This window comes from Pocillopora damicornis, chromosome 12 (genome assembly GCF_964200805.1).
Source record: "Pocillopora damicornis chromosome 12, jaPocDami1.2, whole genome shotgun sequence".
In the NCBI taxonomy this organism is placed as follows: domain Eukaryota; kingdom Metazoa; phylum Cnidaria; class Anthozoa; order Scleractinia; family Pocilloporidae; genus Pocillopora; species Pocillopora damicornis.
The window spans coordinates 995,071-1,013,610 of NC_142681.1; the positions used below are offsets into that span (position 1 = coordinate 995,071).

General features: G+C 39.2%; 3 protein-coding genes across 4 annotated transcripts; all 3 read right to left on the reverse strand.

Moving 5' to 3' along the window:
* Positions 1 to 61: 61 nt before the first annotated feature.
* Positions 62 to 3,174, reverse strand: LOC149036013 (matrilin-3-like). Its single transcript, XM_089189141.1, has 3 exons — positions 2,906 to 3,174; positions 1,586 to 1,994; positions 62 to 867 (listed from the first exon to the last, which is right to left on the reverse strand). The coding sequence occupies exons 1-3, from the start codon at positions 3,042 to 3,044 to the stop codon at positions 606 to 608; spliced, it is 810 nt and encodes a 269-aa protein (XP_089045267.1). The 5' UTR covers positions 3,045 to 3,174; the 3' UTR covers positions 62 to 605.
* Positions 3,175 to 4,055: 881 nt separating this feature from the next.
* Positions 4,056 to 6,749, reverse strand: LOC113680178 (melanocortin receptor 5). The gene has a single exon (XM_027197181.2). It carries the CDS (start codon positions 5,753 to 5,755, stop codon positions 4,832 to 4,834), a length of 924 nt encoding a protein of 307 aa, XP_027052982.2. The 5' UTR covers positions 5,756 to 6,749; the 3' UTR covers positions 4,056 to 4,831.
* A 955-nt stretch (positions 6,750 to 7,704) lies between these two features.
* Positions 7,705 to 17,121, reverse strand: LOC113680177 (gamma-aminobutyric acid type B receptor subunit 1). 2 transcript variants are annotated; one of them, XM_089189139.1, is made up of 14 exons: positions 16,829 to 17,121; positions 16,056 to 16,193; positions 15,351 to 15,521; positions 14,659 to 14,760; positions 13,876 to 13,941; positions 13,112 to 13,300; positions 12,179 to 12,415; positions 11,584 to 11,647; positions 11,083 to 11,181; positions 10,212 to 10,344; positions 9,957 to 10,064; positions 9,405 to 9,530; positions 8,443 to 8,781; positions 7,705 to 8,089 (listed from the first exon to the last, which is right to left on the reverse strand). In XM_089189139.1, the coding sequence occupies exons 1-10, from the start codon at positions 17,015 to 17,017 to the stop codon at positions 10,307 to 10,309; spliced, it is 1,293 nt and encodes a 430-aa protein (XP_089045265.1). In that variant the 5' UTR covers positions 17,018 to 17,121; the 3' UTR covers positions 7,705 to 8,089; positions 8,443 to 8,781; positions 9,405 to 9,530; positions 9,957 to 10,064; positions 10,212 to 10,306. The 2 variants fall into 2 exon arrangements, with proteins under 2 accessions (XP_089045265.1, XP_027052981.2); XM_027197180.2 differs by lacking the exons at positions 7,705 to 8,089; positions 8,443 to 8,781; positions 9,405 to 9,530; positions 9,957 to 10,064 and adding an exon at positions 10,491 to 10,641.
* Positions 17,122 to 18,540: the final 1,419 nt, after the last annotated feature.

An 18,540-nucleotide genomic window follows, 5' to 3' on the forward strand; every position in this document is an offset into this window, starting at 1 on the left:
ACCCTTGAAAATTAGTCATAAAACTTGTTACTGCATCTGCATAACATAAAATCTCGTTCTTGCCATAACTTTTGTTTAAAATGTTTATTCAGATTAACTCTGTATCATATATAATTTATGGGTACAGGATTCTGCTAACGGTACCTTCTATAAGCTTTCATTACAACTTGGAATTGTAATGAGGTATTTGGAATAATGACATAAATTCTTTTTTTTTTTTTAATTTCCCTTCCTTTGTTACAATATATACGTTCTTAGTATGTTTCTAAAATTTTGGTTGATCTCAGCCTGAACGTTCTTGAAAAACACAGGCATTCCACGCATGCAAGAGTCATTTTTATGGGGTGATACGAAATGGGACACTAAGTAACTGATGTTTGCATTTACTTTCAAAAGATTCCGATGAAAATGTCGTTCAATGGAGAACAAAAATAACCTTTCAATTTATCTGAAAGAAACAGCAGCCCGCAGAGATGCCTCAGGAAGAAATTTAGCAAATGTACCAAATGAATCCCTCTTGAATTACAACTCTCGAATGTGTTTTATTTCTCAGTTAGTACAAAAATGGCCATCGATCAAGTGAAAGGAAAATCTCAAATACATATTTATTGCAAGGAAGGAATAAGGTTTGCGACTTGAACGAAACTTTCCATATCCAGTACACGATACAAATGCCTGTCAGTAGACGAAGCAAGGCCAAGCATTTCTTGCATACCGAAAGAAAAACCCCCAACAGCCACCACAAATATCTCAACTCCATCATCTTTTAAATTGAAGGCCTTGAATAATGTAAGTTCTTTCCCCATGTTAGATAAGCCATCTGTGACTAGGAGAACATTTTTGGGACCTGCTGGGTCAAAGCCAGACCTGCATATAAATTACAAAGAGATATACTTAGTTATTCAAGCAATTTCTGAAATTAAAGCAAATTTTCAGAAAGCGACTGGTATCATTCCTCGCCATCTGATTTAATTTACAGGGACAGTGCAGCAAGTTTTTTAGGGGGGGGGGCATTTTTGGCTCCGTTATATTTTTTGTTAAATTATTTTTTGTTTAATTGGGGGGGGGGGGGGATAAAGCCCCCCAGTCCCTCCCTCTGCGCGGTCCCTGTTTTAAATAGCAAACGAGATCAAGCCACAAAAGTGTAAGTCAGTTTTTCCGACAGAGCGTCCATTCAGAGCATCTCATTGAATTTAAGATGTTTGTCATTTTAATCAGTATTAATTAGTATTTCTTCTCCAATCAAGAGTTGAAGAATCGTGTATCTCAGAGACCCTTCCCCACCACCCCGGCTATGCTCTCGTGCTCTGATAATGGGCTGATCGCATTTTTCTTGGCATGAAGAGTCATGAGCCACTCCCTTTGAAAAGGATCAGCTAAGTCATTGCAGCATGCAGGTTGTCAGTTTTCCCTGACAATTCATTGGTACCCTATAAAATGCTAGGTGGTTGAAGGCAATATGTGACTTTCGAATGCCATACCATGGCAAACAACAACTGGACGAGGCTTAGACCAAGAACTCTTGATTGTGAGTTCAGTCTGGTTCAGTGCAACCGCAGTTTCCACGTACGCGACATATACTTACAATGCACTTCCAAAGAGCTTGTCTTTGCACACCTGCAAAGCCTCCTGGGTATTAGTAAGGCCAGCCTTTCGCTTCACAGTCGGCAGTAGAGCTATTGTTTCGTTCTCAGAGATGAATTTTGGCGTAAGCACAGTGGCGTCCGTAGCAAAATTCACCACAGCGTAAAGTGTATCAGGTCTCGCCTTTTCAGTCAGGTAAACCAATGCTCTAAGCCCTTTCTGGAAGTTTTCTTCTCGGATCGAGTTGGAGGAATCGATGACGTATATGACATTATTGATGGTATTATTTGGCACAGTTTCTTCACCAATTTGTCGTTTGGATCGTCTGGTGATCAGGCTGTCATCGCGGCGAAGGAAATATCTCATGATTTTCTCCGCTGTAACGTTTGGGGCTGGGATCTTCAGGTTTTCTGTTGGGAAGCAAATGGGTTAGACGACGAGATCAAATCCAAAAGTACAAAGCAATTAAACAGCGTGGTCCTATCATTTCAAGCTCTGGATTTTCTAACTCTTTGTTGTCCCAAACTTTGCGTAAAAAGATTTACTATTCTCATCAATGATCGGTCTAGCAATTCGAGTAAAGGATGTCACGCAACGACGGGAGAAGCGTCCTCGCGTGATATCTGAGAAAACGGCTGTGAAGGAAACTAGCAATAAATCAATCAACAGCGGATATTACCTAGCCTCACGTCACGTAAAGACTGTTTGGGAAACATCTGGCTATAAACGCTTCCATCAGGGTTCATGCATTAACCTATAGCACAATGGTGCCTTTAGTAAACTATGACTAACAAGGAAATCTTTAAGATGAAGTGTATCTTTGCTTGTTACTCGACAGAAACATAGGAGAATTGTCGGAAATATAAAATCTGATATTTAACTCGCGATAAATTCTTTCATTCCGTTTCTAAACGATACCTCCCTCAGGTAGAAATCACAGCCTAGCAGGAATTGCTTGGACCAAGTCAAAATTTTGTTCAGTGGTTTTAGTCAGGAAATTCATGTCAAAGGACCGAGAGTAAAAATTGTCCCTACTCAAATGGATGCTATGAGTTACTGGATGGACAAATTCATTTAGACACTGAGCCATTATAGCTGGGTCATATCCAGACGCAATTTGCACCCTTTATATTTGCAACACTAAAACGGTAAGATTGGCTAAGCGTGATTGGTTTACCTTTAAATTTTTCTAGTCCCATTCCTAAACCCGGATCTAGGCAATTATGCCTTACCTTTCACAAAGGGGCATACCTAAACGGAAATACAGAGGAGGATAACTGTGACTCTAACCCCGAATTCGATGACAATTCTTTCTCCTTACCTGCGTCGATTGCGTTTGAAAGATATCTATTTGAGTGTCTTCGACGAGCAAACACAAAACTAGTTGGTCCAACGAAAAGCACAAAAGCAAACAAAACTTTATAGCGCATTGCGAAGTGGTTCACTGACACCAGTTTCATGGGTAATGAGTACCTCTGTACCTCGTAATCCACGTTAAATACCGAGGTCCCTACAGATGTTCCCTATGTTTTCCTTAAAAATAGATAAAATAACATCATGCTCATGTAACACAACCTGATCATGTTACGCTTATTCAGACGATTGCCAAAAACGAAATTAGAATTTTCTTATTTTTAGCATTTTGTACGAATTGATCTGATAACAAATTGACCCTATACAAACTCTGTGAGTTCTTAAAGTACATATGACTGGACGTTTCAATTTTCTTTGGGAATGGCCCGGAAGAGTGTAACAGAATGTGCACCCATGGATGTGTATTCAACAGTCGACTAAAACTCAACCTGATCATCTGGTAATGCCAGTGGATGTGATTCATCACGCATTAAGGCATCTTCGAAGTATTCTTTTTCACTAGGAGATGGTAAACAAATTGACTTGCTGTGTGGTCGGTTCAAGGTTCATTTATGACAAGTACCTTCTTACTTAAGCTAAAAGGTGAAAACGTTATTGTAAAGAATTGATATGCCGCTAACATTCAAACCGTACATCGTTCCTGCCTTCAAATTTTATTCAGGACTTCTCTATCTCTTCTTTCGTGTTTTGGACAAAGAAAAAACAATATTCAATTGAGTGTCGAAGGTTAGTACCTCTTTTTAAGCCAATCAGATTTTCCCTTAAAATGCAAAGCTAAAACTTATCGCGACTTGATCATTCGGGTTTTCCCCATGCCTCAGGCAATTTGCTCGTAATTACTTTGTGACCGCGAATTCTATCTTCTTTTGTTGATCATATCTCGCCTCGCTTCGATAAGCTGATCCCGCGGTGAGTTCGTCTTGGAACTAAGGGATATAACTGAAACGAAAGAGGTTAGTGACTGAGCGAAAGTCATAATCACAGTCACGTGAGGGGATCCGTTCTCATTTCGAGTGTTATCAGTCTGGTTCTTGTAAACTGATTGGTCAGTTCAAGTTCATATGCTCACGCAGCAAAGTATGACAGTTAACTGTCAGTTTTTAAATGAAGGGTTTTTTTTAATTCACTTCAGACTTGAATATTCATACTTAACACTTAATTACATTCGAAAATCTACAAACAAATAAATATATTTATGAATATAAAGAAAATGAACAGCCTTAAAAGAACTAAACTCGAGTCACATTACAATTCAGAATAGGAATTATGACGGTGAAATTATTATAACCAAGGCCGCATCTATATGGTATCGGGTACCCGAGACAACCCTCCCCCCTGAGACAACATTACGGAGCCTTTATGGGAAATTTCACCTCTGTTGACCTTCGCTCGGCCTGGTTACATATTCGACAAAATGGTGGAAGACAGGGAAAAAATAGCTGTAAACATCCTGGTCAGAGCGTGTGCACGCACTTTATGTTTGAGTTGTCTCGTCTTAGGTGTGTGAGACAAGGTGTTTTCATGACAAAAAGTTGTTCCGCCTTCCAGGGTCACTCTACTCACAGAGGTGAAACAACTCGCCCCTTTCCTCTCCCCCCCCCCCCCCCACCCCGAATTGTCTCGCCTACCCGGGACGGTCGGCTAGATCGTTTTAAGAAATAGGTGAAAAGTTAGCACGCCTAGGGTCAGGGGAAGAGTTGTCTCGGGTATCCGAGACCATATAAATGAGGCCTAACAACTTTACATGTAGAGATAAGGAGGAATGGTGTCGCATCTGAGCACAGATAAAACTGGTCAGAATTTCTGTTTAAATTCACCCACAGGTGCTAAACAGCAGTCTCAGTTAAAAGTTTTTCTTCTCTATCTCTAAACTTTACGTACTGTGAAAAAGCATCTTGAGTTCCCTTTTGATGATTTGGCGAATTTCTTTCATTTTCAAACCAAACACAACGGGATTTAATGATGAATTTAGCATCACTAAAACGGTGGAAAATTGAATGGCTCCTTGAAGTACAACATTTGGGCCAGAAATAAGCAACACAGTCAAAATGATAAAGTACGGCAAGTTACAGAAAAGAAACACTACAAACACATACAATGCTTTGACAGCCAAATTTACGTTTCGTGCCGAGTTTGTAGTGTTGGACAAATGATGTGCCGTCACTTGCGCTTGACTTTGGATAATCGCTTGATGCCGGCGAGCCACGGAGTAAACCTTGAAGTTAACGATACAGAGTGAAAGCATAGCAACATAACAAAACACAAGAAGCACTATCTCTCCAACGCGAATTTCAATGAAGACTACTACAAACACAATCGATAGCGAAAATACCCATGCGCTGGCGACAACTCCAATGATTCGTTTTGGTGTAACAAGCTGGTTATATCGAAGATGCAAAGTTATTGATAGGAAGCGATCAATACCGATTAGAGTTACTACCTGGAGGGATACAGAGACCAAAACAGCGGAAATAACGAAAAACGCCATCAGTACTTCTTGAACATGTTTACACTCGTGACTTTGTCGAATTCGTGCGACAACTGCGATGTACAATGGATGAGTGAAGAAGCCACTGCTTAGATCAGTCACAGCCAGGCTTTGCATCAGAATTTTTGCTGTAGTTGGAATTGATGAAGCTTTTTGTAGGGCGAAAATTATGGCTGCATTTCCAAAGATTGCGGTAAAAGTTAGTAAACCGTTCAGAATGCACATGGCGATGTAAACCGAGTCAACGTGTTCAGCCTTGGCATAAAACTTGAACAGGACTTCCTCACAAAGATCGCGTGTTACTCCCATTTGAAATGAAGCAACATTACCTTTGACTTATGCAAGTTGTACTCAATAATAGTACAAAGCTTTCCACACAATAAAGTTTTGTTTAATATGGAAAACAGGTGCGGTTGTTGTTAACTATCAACCCAATTAAATTCAAGAAAGTTTTAGCTAATTTCGCGTTTGCTCCTCAGGCAAAGTCTCTCTTTAATTCTTGGTTTGCGCAGCTAATAGCGAGTTTTGTTCCAGAAGGTTTTACAATATCATTGCTGAAACAAATTAAGTTTATATAAATTCTCCACACTGTTTATCTTACAAAAGATGAACGCAGTTTTAAGGTCAGTCGTTTGTAATTATTTTCGGTAAACAAGACGTTTTGGCGTCAGTTAATTGGCGTTCGGCTTGCCTTTAGTCAAATTATAATTTCTAATTGTTTTCGATTTGAAGGGACGGTGCTAAAATTAATTACGAAGAAAATTAATGAGCAGGAAAAGAAACAAAATGTCGTATTAGGCGACAACAAAATTTTACCGGCTACGTTTGAACACGAATCTAAGTCGCTAGCACAGCTTAAATTGAATAGCGTTCAGAAAATCCCCTCAATAAATGTAAGACCCAAACATGATTACCGATTGGAATAGTTCGGAACACACGGCCTTTAATGTGAATTTTCCATGTCAAATTTTCCGCCAGCTTTGTTTCCAAGGAAAACAGCTGTTTGTCAACTTACAGAGTCTACACGGGAGTTTATTAAAAGACGAATGAAAAAAAATTTCCTTACTGACCGAGTGTAAAGAGCGCACTACGAAATATTGGCCAAAGGACCTATCAGACCTCAGCCTCGGACTCTTATGTTTCATTCTAAGACCCTCCAGCTTGATTCTTGAGAGGTTCAAATAAATGTTCTTACTTTAATACTAAGGTTGTTTGTCAATCTTCATTCAATTTACATATTCACCATTTTCCAATAATGATAACAAAGAAAAATGCAAAGATCAGAAAGAAAAGACGAAATGGTGGAATACGAATTGTTTAGCATGCATGTTAACTTGATTACGTTGTGATCTGAGCCTGGCAATTTGTATCAATCAAGTCTATGATTAAGACCTATGTTGAAATTGGTGTTTTTAGTTAATGAAATATTCGAACTTGGCTTATTGGAAAATCGCAATGTTCTTGACACATAACTCAGCCCAACGATTGGAAATCTTGATCCAATTCCTACAAAAAAACATCATGCAAACGACACGATTCTAAAAACATATTGGCTTTGAAATGATCAGAGTTTTCCAAGCGTGTAGATACTAGGAAATCCCTAAACCTCGACATTTGGAAAAACAGACAGCATGTCATATTTTACCGATGAGATCAAAGCAAAGAAAACTTTGCTAGAGAAATGGCTTGGATTCATTTAATTAATTTGAAAATTCATATTTCTCTCTCTCTCCATTTTACAAATCAATAATATACTCTTCGACTGTGGATAAGAGACTTCGCAGTAAATTCATTTAGCTTCTTTGAAAGCACTCTACATTAATTGTAACAAATTTTGACGATGGTAATCAGTCATACATGCCAGTCGCAGGCTCATTTTCCGTCCCTCTCAAGTATTCTTGCAAATTGAACATCGCCTTAATATCGTCAATTAATGAATCGGTCGATTGTAAATTGTCAGATAACTTAAAGTCACAAGATGTTAATGAGAGTCCAAACCTTTTTTTTCCACGACGAGCTGTCTCTAAAATGTCTTTGCGAAAAAAATATACAAAGAGCTGAAGAGCTTCATATTGGTCATAACTAATAGAACTTCAGAAATTGAGAGCCGTAAATTTTTGATCATGGCAACTAAAGAGTTGATTTTTGAATCACCTATTTCTGTGTTTAGGTAAAACAATATTTTTGAGGACATCTGTTTACAGCGTTGCTTCGCCGCAATAGCGTTGGTGGTTCAAATCCGCCGCAACGCGGTGAAATATTTGTGCTATGTAGCGCCAGAGAAAATTTTTATTGTGTTGTTTGACGTTCCCAGCTTTCACAACAACAATGAAAAAAATCAAAGAAAAACAAAAGCAAAAACCAAATTTTAACAAAAAAAAGGACTTGTTCTGAAAGAAAGTTATGTCAGTTGAAGTTAATTTATCCCTCTTTTGAGAAGGGACATTTCTGCTCAGGAGACACTTTCTATAGTCCTAAGGTGTTCCTTTAATGGAGGCTTCTCTGTATCATGACTTTATTCCTCTTTCACTTTACATTACAATAGGGACATCCTTGGTTTTCCCAATAATTGCACGTGGATATTCCGCTAACGACATCAGGTTTCTCCTCTGGACATGTTGCTCGTCTCATTATTTTGGCGATCTGTTAATGGAGGAAATTGGGGAGCATATTGGTCGACACCAATCAAAAAGGATGATACCAAGGCAAAATGTTTTGAACATGTTATTTACATACTGTTACACTCCTGATTAGCAGTTGTAACATGACAATGCACGACATTGTCCACAGGCTTTCCTCGGTTCTCAAAATTGTGTTGGGTCAAGAGGAAACAATGATTTCCCGTTATTTTCTCTTAGTTGGGTCGAATACACTTCAGACCCTTCCCCCCCCCCCCTTCCCTCAAAAAAGGTCTGGTTCAGTCCGAAATTACCTTTAGGCCCTGTAGTTAAAGAGCATCATCACACCATCTCATTGGATCCATACTTTATGCTTACCTTTGGAACAAACAGTACGAGGAGAGTAAATGTAGAGATGAAGTTCAGTGTTGTAGCAATCAGCGCGTATCTGGCTTGGATATGAGCCTCTCCGACAACATAGTACAAAGGAACGTTTATCAGACTCATGATCACGACATTATACACGCTCATACCGATGTATTTGGAGTCATTCAGTGATGGGAAACTGACGTGTCTTGTCTCCCAAGCCAGAAAAAGCCCCAAAGCCAGTAACAAAGTTTTCCATATCACCCAGAGACTCAACCATAAATTCTCATTACCAGAAGTGCATATTAGGACTTGTCTCTGTGTGATCACGTTACCATCTGGGGATATTTCCTAGTCATTAAAGTGAAACTCTGTCAGGAAAACTAGTCTAAGAAGCCTCGGTGGACATATTTATTGTCAGTCGACTGATAGTCAGACGATATTCGGTCGCTAGTCGACCGACAGTCGACAGCCGATTGTCGACCGTCACACGACCATCAATTGTTCATAACCGACTCATTTCCACTCAATCAATTGCCGATAGTATGTCGATGGTTAATTGCAGGGTCGAGTGTCATGAAATATTGGGAAAGTGACATCAGAAGGGAACTTTGTCGTTGTTCAGCAGGAGAGTTCTGTGTATTTCCTCTAGTGGTTAGATGGTGGGGAGGGGTTCCTAACGAGTCATGTCACTTTCCTTTGGGGGGAAAAAAGTTCTAATTTAGAAAAAGACAGAAAGCAAAACTTGAAGGATCTGCATAAATTGAAGAATGCATAAACTTTTTAAAGCAATTAATTGAAGTGCAGGCATCTACCTTTTCAGTTTTCGAAACACCACGAATCTTTAAGAGGTTTTTTGTTCAACCCAGAAACTAGAAAACTGTTTATTTTGAAATTTCAACACAGTCCTCCTCCAGTAAATGATTCATTTATTTATATATCATGTTTGTTTAACGCGCGTTAAGACTTCCTACCTTACTTAAATGTTTCAGACTTCCGGCAACAGGATCTGATAGCTCCCATGCTGTTAGATACACAACGTCTAAATATACCAGTCCACAAACAATACCGAATAAGTGACGATCACGCAGGAAGTTCAACTGTGAACACAATAAACAAATGAATTAAACTTATCAATATATGGAAAATTGTCCAAAAAGAACGTCTTGATAGAAAGTAGTTGAGAAATTCTGGGAGAAAGCAACCCAAGTCAGGAAGATTTTATAAGTTACGGCCTCAGACTGTTATTAAGTGTTATTTTAGGATCCACCTATTTGTCGACTGCTGACTACTATGATCGTTATATTCCGGCTGCAGGAACAAAATGGCAGAAATTTGCAGTAAAATGGTAAAATAAATTGAAATCAGGTTTTGAAATATTCTGGCAATGAAAGCCCAAATGGATGGAAAATAGACGACAGATTGTTTCGATTGATTGAGGTAAGAGTTCTGTTTTGATTGACGTTTTCTTAACTGAAGTAATCTACTTCCTGGTAACTTAAGCTCTTTGATGGGAAACGACTGACCTCTTTGTCAAGATGCTTGTTGGTGAAAATTTTGTAAACCCTCCATGTTTTGACGAACATTGTGCCAAATGCCAGGCTAAATGTAAGAGAAAAAATCCACCATCTTGTCTGGAAGAGAAAAGAAATCCAAATCCAACGTGCATTAGCTTTTCTTTCTTTGCAGATTTTCCATCAAGCTAAACAAGCAGAACGAAAAATGGACAAATGAGTGGGGGAGGGGGGTGGGTAGGGAGAGATGTCCCTCCAACTACATACCTTACAGATCACAGTTTGTGTGTCGAGTGACTCGACAAACGTCTCAGCCCCAAACAAAAACACACAGCAATATGCCAGCATGCAGCCGATCACGATCATGTTATTGAGCCTTGGAGATGATTGTCTGATGATACTAAAGAGTAAAACAGTGCGATTAAAGGACTGAGTCACTGGGATTAAAGAATTACATTATCCGGTATTAGGTAATTAATCAGTTGGTCAGAATGGCTAATTTTAAGGTTTCCTTGTTTATTTCTGTGCTAATTCAGTTACCGTCACCTGTAATGTCTGTGGTGGCAATTGACGTAAAGAAATCCAAGAGATGACATTTAGCCCAGCATAGCCACACAACTCAGCACATAAAACAAACTGCGACTAGTCTTTACTAGCGGCTCATTCACAAGATCCTTATCTCTTGGTGGGTTACCATCTGAAAATAACAAAATTTATTAGTATTCGCGTGAAAGTGAGCCTGTCACCGAGCAGTTTATTTTACAGAGCCAGCAGTTTGCTCACATCGGTATTATACAGGGTGAGGGTTGTCTTTATCGTGATCCTGGACCAAAATTAAAAGGAAAAAAACAAATGAAACGAAAAAATTGTCTCATAAACGGCAATTCTTAAATTGTAAATTCATAGACGCCATCTTGAACACTCAATTCTTTGGAAGGGTGTGGAGAGAGACAAACCCTCTACGAAGGGGGTGGCACACAGACTAGAAGAAGGGGTGGAACAATGATTTCCTTTCCTACCCCACCCTTCCCGTCTGCGGTTTACTAAAATCAAACAGGCAAACTAGGTAACAATTAGGCTATAACGGCAAAAAGCATTTAAAAAAAAAAAGACGTTTGAAATAAAGGTTATCATTTACCTGGCCATATAAACTTCTGTCCAGGTATCATGGTGAGCTCTCCATTACTCAGGTCGTGTTTTTCCGGGTCAAAGTGACCAACTCTCACTTCTTTGTCACCTGCGAAAAATTCTTGAATTTACTACGTTATTTTTGTCAAAAAGTCGATATGAAATTTAATTGCATTTTCATTTGATTACAGATCGAAATTTCTATATAAAGATGTTTACGATATTTTGAGTTTAAAGTTTGTCATGAGATTCCTCTGATAGCGTTTCTGGTAGTTTTTATACGTCATCAGTTTAAGAAACGATGCACTGTTGAAAACGATTACATCATACATCGGTGCCACAGGAGATAAGATCAAGAGTACCTGGATTTTTTTTTTAATTCCTCCACTCACACCTTTATAACCTTGAGGATTATTCGAAATTTTAATTCTCCTTATAGTCAGTGTTTCGTTTGCTATTATCACCTTCGTGCCGGTTATCACTCTCATCATTATTACTGTACATGTGTTACCTTGAAACTGTTCGATACATATTTTATTGAGTCTTTCTTGGTTTCTGTTGAAGTTTATAACTCCCTAAATGAAAACGATCCAAGAAAAACAAACACAAGTAGACAGATAAGAAAAACATCTACGCGAAAAGCACGATCTTCTAACGTCTGCCTTTCGGCGCTTGTATAATAAATGAAAAGTATTTATTCCTGATTTTCAGATATCTATTCGATCTATTTTGGGGTAGAGTGAACGTAACTGCTTTTTTCTTTCAAAGAACAAATTCTTCATCATGATCGTGATCGTTACCGTTGTGCCTGTTTTCTGTGTCGTGTGCGTGATGGAAATCGTGAGCATCATCTTTATCGTTATCGTGATATTATATGATGATTTTAACTTTCATTGTGAATGATTTTAGTCGAGGTGGTAATGGTAACGCTACCATATTCTTCAACAATCCTGATCGTAACTATCATCATTGTTGTCATTACTTTTTCATTGGTGATGCACTAATGGTTTATCTTCTTCGACTTTTTTTATTTCCAAAAATATGTCAACTATGAAAGCAAGCGTTAGCTGGAAAACTCTGATGATATTTCACACAACCGGACTCACAGTTATCCCATAGGTCGAGATGTTAAGAAGCGTTCTCGACAGAAGTTGCGCAAACTCGGCATCTTCATACGAGAAGTTATCAACAGACTTGTTGTTTTTGTTCAGGTGCGTCATCGTCTTATTCAGTGCCAAGGCTAGTACCCAGGCTGCGTCATATCCTAGCGGAGCATACCCATTGGCGGAGTATGGATAGTGTTTAAGCTCTGCAGTGTACATGTCCATAAACTCCTCTGCGGTCTAAAAAGACAGTGCAAGAAGGGAAGAGAACTATGACTTCTATGAGACTTGTTTAAAGATACCTCATAATGAGCCTGAGCCATTTAACCCAGAGTCCAATGCACTCATTATAGAGCCACTCCATCTCTCACTATCCTACGATGGGCTGAACTAGAACCCAAATCCCTCACTACGCCTCTCATTTCCAGTACAAAGCAAAGAGATTTGCTTTCGAAATTAAGGGATTCGTGTTCCGCGCTATCAATATCTTCGCAGCTAAGTGACTCTTAAAAAGATATGAACAATCTCCCCCTTCCCATAAGGCTTACGTGGAACTTTCTCAGAGGGTCTCAATAGGGTGATAAATTTACAGCTAACGGTGAAAATTTTGGCCAATTAATATTTCCCGTTAACAGTTAATATCTTTCCATTGTTCACACCAGAATTTTTTTAAGCTTAACTTTTTTAGCGACTAACGGTTAAATTTGTCAATTTTTACGCCTAACGGCTAACTTTTTTTGGCTTTTTACGGCTCTCGGTTAACCCAATTGAGACCCTCTTCTAAGTGTGCGTGGCAGACGCTCGATGAAAAAGCGGAACGCGAGATTTAGACTGACATATCCGAGGGAAAAGTCCTCTCTTCACTTCTGGTCTCTCCTGTGCTTCTTTCTCGTGGTTACATCGGTTGTTCGCATTTGGGGCTAAAGGCATCCTTACCAGTCCACTTAGTGTGTGATTTGTTGCTGCGTCCATAACCAAGTCCTCCACAGCCAGGAAATTTGCTGCCGCGGTTCGAATGTCCTCAGCTGAGCAGCCTGGCACATCTGCGACTCGCCACCAGTCCTTCGTGTACCAACCGGGTAAGAGCCATTGCACGTGAGGACCATACAGTTTGTGACGGTAGGCCTGTTGAAAATTATTAGGAAGCGTGATTTATCATTGGTCCTTTTAGTGTAGCCTAATGCTTTCCAAATAGAACGCATTGTGATTGTATATCGTGAAACTATCACAAAGAAATCGCAACAGCCGATCACTCAGAAAAAACAAAAATATAATGAAATAATATTGAGGAAATGCGAGGGTAAAATAATTAAATTGGATGCTAAATCAAACGTAGAGAGCAGCAAAGGAAACAATTTGAATCCACGATTCGTTTTGAAACTCCATGGGCTATAACTGTAGAACTGATGTTGGATGTGCAGTTAACCTTTTGACCCCTAAGGTTGAATAGATAATTTAATGTCTCCCTACACTATCCTGACCCCCGAATCACTCAAGGTCACGAGAATGAAGAAATGATAACCAACTAAAGAAGCTCTCGTTCATTTTATAAAATCTCCTTGTCAGCCTCTTGGGAAATGTATAGAGAACAGTACTAAGAATATATATACTGATCAGTTGGGGTGTAATGGGTGGTATCGTGTCAGTACGTTTTGAGAAGCTGTATAAGAATCAGGATGTGGTGAAACTTTTTTGCTTACCGCACACATGATGAGCCTGGATTTATCTGCGTACATCATACTAATGATTATACGAGCTTTCCTTTCCTGTAACAGAAAAGTTTATTACATGGGTCAGTTTCATTGAATTTGTAAAGTGATTTCTTTTTTTATTTTCTACCACTGTCGATCGCATGATTTTTCGGTTCAGGCTAGACCTGAAAAGTTTTGAGTTCGCGACAGTGAATGACTTTTTCGATAACCCCGGCGGGTGCGGAAGTCATCATTAGAACCAAGTGAAGAGTTGTTTGTCAGTCGCTTGCAATGAGTATGGTTAGTGAAAAGTGACCGGTCACTGGTTTTGCCTTGATGATCGGTAGCTGTTATAACCGTGAAATGTTGCTCACTGGTTTTGCCTCGATGATAGTAGCTGTTATAACCGTGAAATGTTGCTCACTTTCGATTCATTGCTAACTGTTGGCTGTCGGGTTAACAACTAGAAAGCTCAGTCAATAGCATGTTTGCGAGTCAGTGATTGTGATTGTTGAATGTGATTTTCTAGTCACTCGATTGTGGTCAGTCAGGCTGTTATGGAAGTTAGTGCCAGTCTCTTTAATGTAAGAAGCGTGGCAGTCGGAGAAGGTTGATTAAATAATGTCTCAGTGTAGTCATCAGTCTGTGGTATTCGTGGATCGTCCGGTTCACAATCCCGAGATACTTGTGAAATGTCAAAAGCGAGACTAGTACCTCTCAGACTGACGATTGATCGATCAACCGATAGCCTTCAGTCATATAACAGTCTTTGATTGGCCTGACTATTCTTACCTTTAGATCTGATATGACATTATCTGGGTCCTCGACAAAGCTGTTTGTAGAAATCACAGAGATGCCTTGTGTTTTCAGTATTGTCTGAAGATCCTCATGAGCCTATCAAGTAACAAGTGGACACAATCAAAACTATTACGATATGGTTGTTATCATCTTAACATATATCAATTTGCTTTATGGAAATCGTAACCAACGGTTTGTCTTCGTTAAGCATGTTGTGAACTGTCTAATAACTAGCCTGCCAAATTTAATTTTGAGTTTGATCTCTTTCGAATCAGCAGCTTAACCCTTATCCTTATCAGCCCCTGTCTTAACGAGAATCTTGGAAGGTGAATCTGCCATAATGGCATCATTGACTGAGGGTGAGGTCAAGAGAGCTGCAGTCGTCTGTCTTTTATGAACCAGGAGGGAGTCTTAATATCCAAAGAACAACAAATGAATTAGCGAGCTTCGTCGTGGCCCATTATGCTTTTAGTTTCTTATGTTGTTGTAAAACCTCACAATTTTATTATAAGAAATAATCTTGCTCAGAATATACTGGGCTAACAAGATATGCCAATTTTTCTCTCACAGTATTCCTGTCTGAACACAGGCCTTGCCCCGTCTTGCCTGATGGGCGCGTCCGAGAAACATCCTAATACGCGCGTATTGGCTATCATAAATCTGTAGTGTATATATATATATCATACGTCATTGAAGAGATCCTCATCTTGTTTGACAATAGCAATCCGCTTCCAACCAAATCTGCGCAGCAGTGAGACAACAGCCTTGTTAAGAATCGTTTCCGGGGCATTGATTCGGAAGAAAAGTGGATACCGGGTTTTCTCCGAAAGGCGCGGTGACCCAGCACTGAAACCAATCTAAAATGAAAGAGATAGTGATGCCATCAGAATCCCCTGCAAGGAAAGTCGTGAGACGGACCATTGATAAATAATGTAAATTCGGAAAAGTAAACAGAAATAACTAGGTTAAGGAAAAAAAAAGGGATAAGGAACACAAGGGAACACAAGGGAATTGAGCCGACTTCTCTTTGAGATAGAAATGTATTATATTGGTTTGCGTTCGAACGCTTTCCTGGAAAACTAGATCCTTTTCAGCAATTGTCATCAGGAATGATTTTCAGTTGGCCACAATGAAAGTGTGAAAATTCCCTAAATGGCTCATTGGCTATAAAGAAGTTTTTTCCTTCGGTATTGTATCTCATTGTTATAAAATCCACAAAATGATCATTCGAAAGGATCGTTCACCAGTCGCTCGAGACATACAACATTCTTAAATCTTGAACCGTTCTTATGCCCCAGTGATTAATAACGATTCCTTTTGTGTTTCACTTCAAGAATGTGCATCTTCGATAGACGTTAATTCTACCCTACCAGATCCCTCTCGTTGCTAACCTGAATCAAGTTCCAAAAGTGAGACGCAGCTGCCACAAGCACCGCTGAGATTGAACATCCGGGACCTATTAGGGCCATTTTTGTCGGTGGTCTTCGCAACTGCTCGATCAGCGCTTTGATAGCGTAAGAATCTGAACACTGAAAGAAGGAAAACCTTTGAAGACGGTTTTATTCCGATTGCTTCAGGGAAGACAACCCTGAACTCATCACAACAAAGACTTCAATTGATTATATAACTCGATTTAGGGAGTGTGCTATTATGATTTTCAGACCAGTATGAGTTCACATGGGTAAGGCGCTCAAGCGGAAGATGTGAAATCGTGTTGCAGGATTGTGTGATAAGCACTCCTGATTGTCACGGTGATATTTAAAGTCAATGCCTGCAATACGTCTTCTCAGGGGGGATCAGTCCGGGTAGGCTTTTCTAATCAAGAATGAAACATTTTTAACACGCTCGCGCTTGCAGAATTATTAGTCAAAACAAAACAAAACAAATCATCCCTTCAAATTATGCTAAAATTTTATTCTCAAAGGAGAAGTGACAAAAAAACTCTTCAAAATAAGAAGAAATATTTAAAAATCCACTGCAACGAAAATAAGAGAGACTTGAAGCATGAAGCGGTTCGGGGAAAGGTGGAGGTTTTAGAGTTAAGTGTCTTTGAGCGATTGTGCCTTTGTCCAAAAAAGTAAAACTACTGTTTTAATTTGTTAAATTTTGAACCCAAAACAGGACATCTATACGACTCTGTTCGCTGAGTATTGCATGAGATTACCTTAGTATCCCTCCAGTGTATTAGAAGTGTATGGTTTGGTAGAATGTCACTTCTGTTATTAATCTGCCTGACAGCCAGATTAATGGCTGGTTGTATGCCTGCACTGTTCCAACCCTTGTTTGTAGTATTCACCTCAATAAAGCCTCCAATATGCAATATAGACTTCTTACAGAGCATTCCTTTCACCATTACACTTACCAAGACCTTAAGAACAACTCCATGGCTCAATCACTAGTAAAAGATTCTAAAATACGATTTACGTCTCATTTCTTTATACAGCTCTGTTCACTCTTCTGATTAGGATTCTAATAATGTTTAGTTTTTGTTGATCTAGGACTAACTGCAGCTGCTCGAGGTTGTCTTAAATGCCGCTAAGCCGGTTGGCTTATAATGATTATTACGATCTTTAAATTCATCACAGAAGGGCAAATAACAGTCAGAGTATTATTGTTTGGCTAGATTCGCTACACGTCTAACACGTGTCTCAAAATCTCGTGCAAGCAGCTTATGTTTTTTTCTTCTTTCAAGTTCGTTCGCTCGTTCGAAGAATTAGAGCTTTTTAAAGCAAAAACTAGCCTGGATAGCTTTGCTGAAAGCTGGTTCAAGTCAAATATCGTTATGAAATACGAAATAAATTCATTGTCCTGCTGCACCTCAAATCGATTTTGCCGGCTTGGGCCAGGGGCTTATCGAAGGCGCATGCTTTACCATAGGGCAATTAAGGAGATTTTTTGCAGCTGTTATGCCAACAAACCTTCCATTTTTCGAAACGGAAAACTACTAGTTTACACTGAGAACAGCAATCGTCTGTTCTGTATAAATTACATAACTGCGTAAGGTTTGTAAGCCAATAATTTTTAGAGTAAAGAATCATGGATTTCAAATGACAGAATGAATTTGTTAGAATTATCTAAACTGGGTTCCAACGTGTGTGAGAGGAACTTACTCAATTAATACAAAATAAACACCGCCGTTCATCCACCTGCTCGTGAAACACAAGCTCAGGAAACCTTAAAGTACACAAACGATATGCGGTTAACTTGTGCAATTACAAGTCCACAAGCTTTAGGGCCTTAATGGTTTTCATTTAGTCTCCTCGCCATTCTGTTTTTTTTTTTGTCTCAACCAATTGCTGTAAACTGTTGTAATTTTATATGTAATGACGAATAAAAAAAATTAAACAAATAAAAACATTAAAACAAAAAGTACAATATCTCTGCCTTCGGGTGCAAATTCTTTCTTGGGAAATGTTAGTCATTTTCTTCGTAATTCCGTCTCACGACAAATAAAGTGATTTCCTACTACTCCACTGGGAATTTTAATCTGCACATGATCGTCAGTATTCCTGGGGTTAATTTTGGTTCATACTGATAACATGGCTGTTTACTGTTTGATCCAAATTCTTAGAGCCTTATTCATGCCACGTCGAATGATTTAATTGGAAACCATTTGTATCAGTTATCGGTTTTCGGTCTACCACTTTACAACAAATATGTTTTAATTATTCATCAATCGCGGAAATTCTCCGACATGCTTCTCAAAGTGGTTGAATTTGGAAACGCTGGCTCTAAGGTTTTCGTTTGGGCGTGAAACATTTTGAAAATGGAACGTTTTACAAACGCTGACGTCAGTGCTCTGGGCCTTTCTCTGCGGAATAATTACAACCTTTTAGTGCGCATGGTTAGGGTTGTATTGAAGCATTTCTGCCGCTG

Bases quoted from the DNA above. Each gene is read 5' to 3' on its own strand.
- LOC149036013 (XM_089189141.1), bottom strand. From the start codon at position 3,044: ATGAAACTGGTGTCAGTGAACCACTTCGCAATGCGCTATAAAGTTTTG. The intron at 1,995-2,905 runs GTAAGGAGAAAG...GCTTCCCAACAG, and splicing joins TTCAAACGCAATCGACGCAG to AAAACCTGAAGATCCCAGCC. The intron at 868-1,585 runs GTAAGTATATGT...ATTTATATGCAG, and splicing joins AAGCTCTTTGGAAGTGCATT to GTCTGGCTTTGACCCAGCAG.
- LOC113680177 (XM_027197180.2), bottom strand. From the start codon at position 17,017: ATGGTGAAAGGAATGCTCTGTAAGAAGTCTATATTGCATATTGGAGGC. The intron at 13,942-14,658 runs GTAAGAATAGTC...TTTCTGTTACAG, and splicing joins ATGTCATATCAGATCTAAAG to GAAAGGAAAGCTCGTATAAT. The intron at 10,642-11,082 runs GTAAATGATAAC...TGTTATTTTCAG, and splicing joins ACAGAAGTTTATATGGCCAG to ATGGTAACCCACCAAGAGAT.
- LOC113680178 (XM_027197181.2), bottom strand. From the start codon at position 5,755: ATGGGAGTAACACGCGATCTTTGTGAGGAAGTCCTGTTCAAGTTTTAT.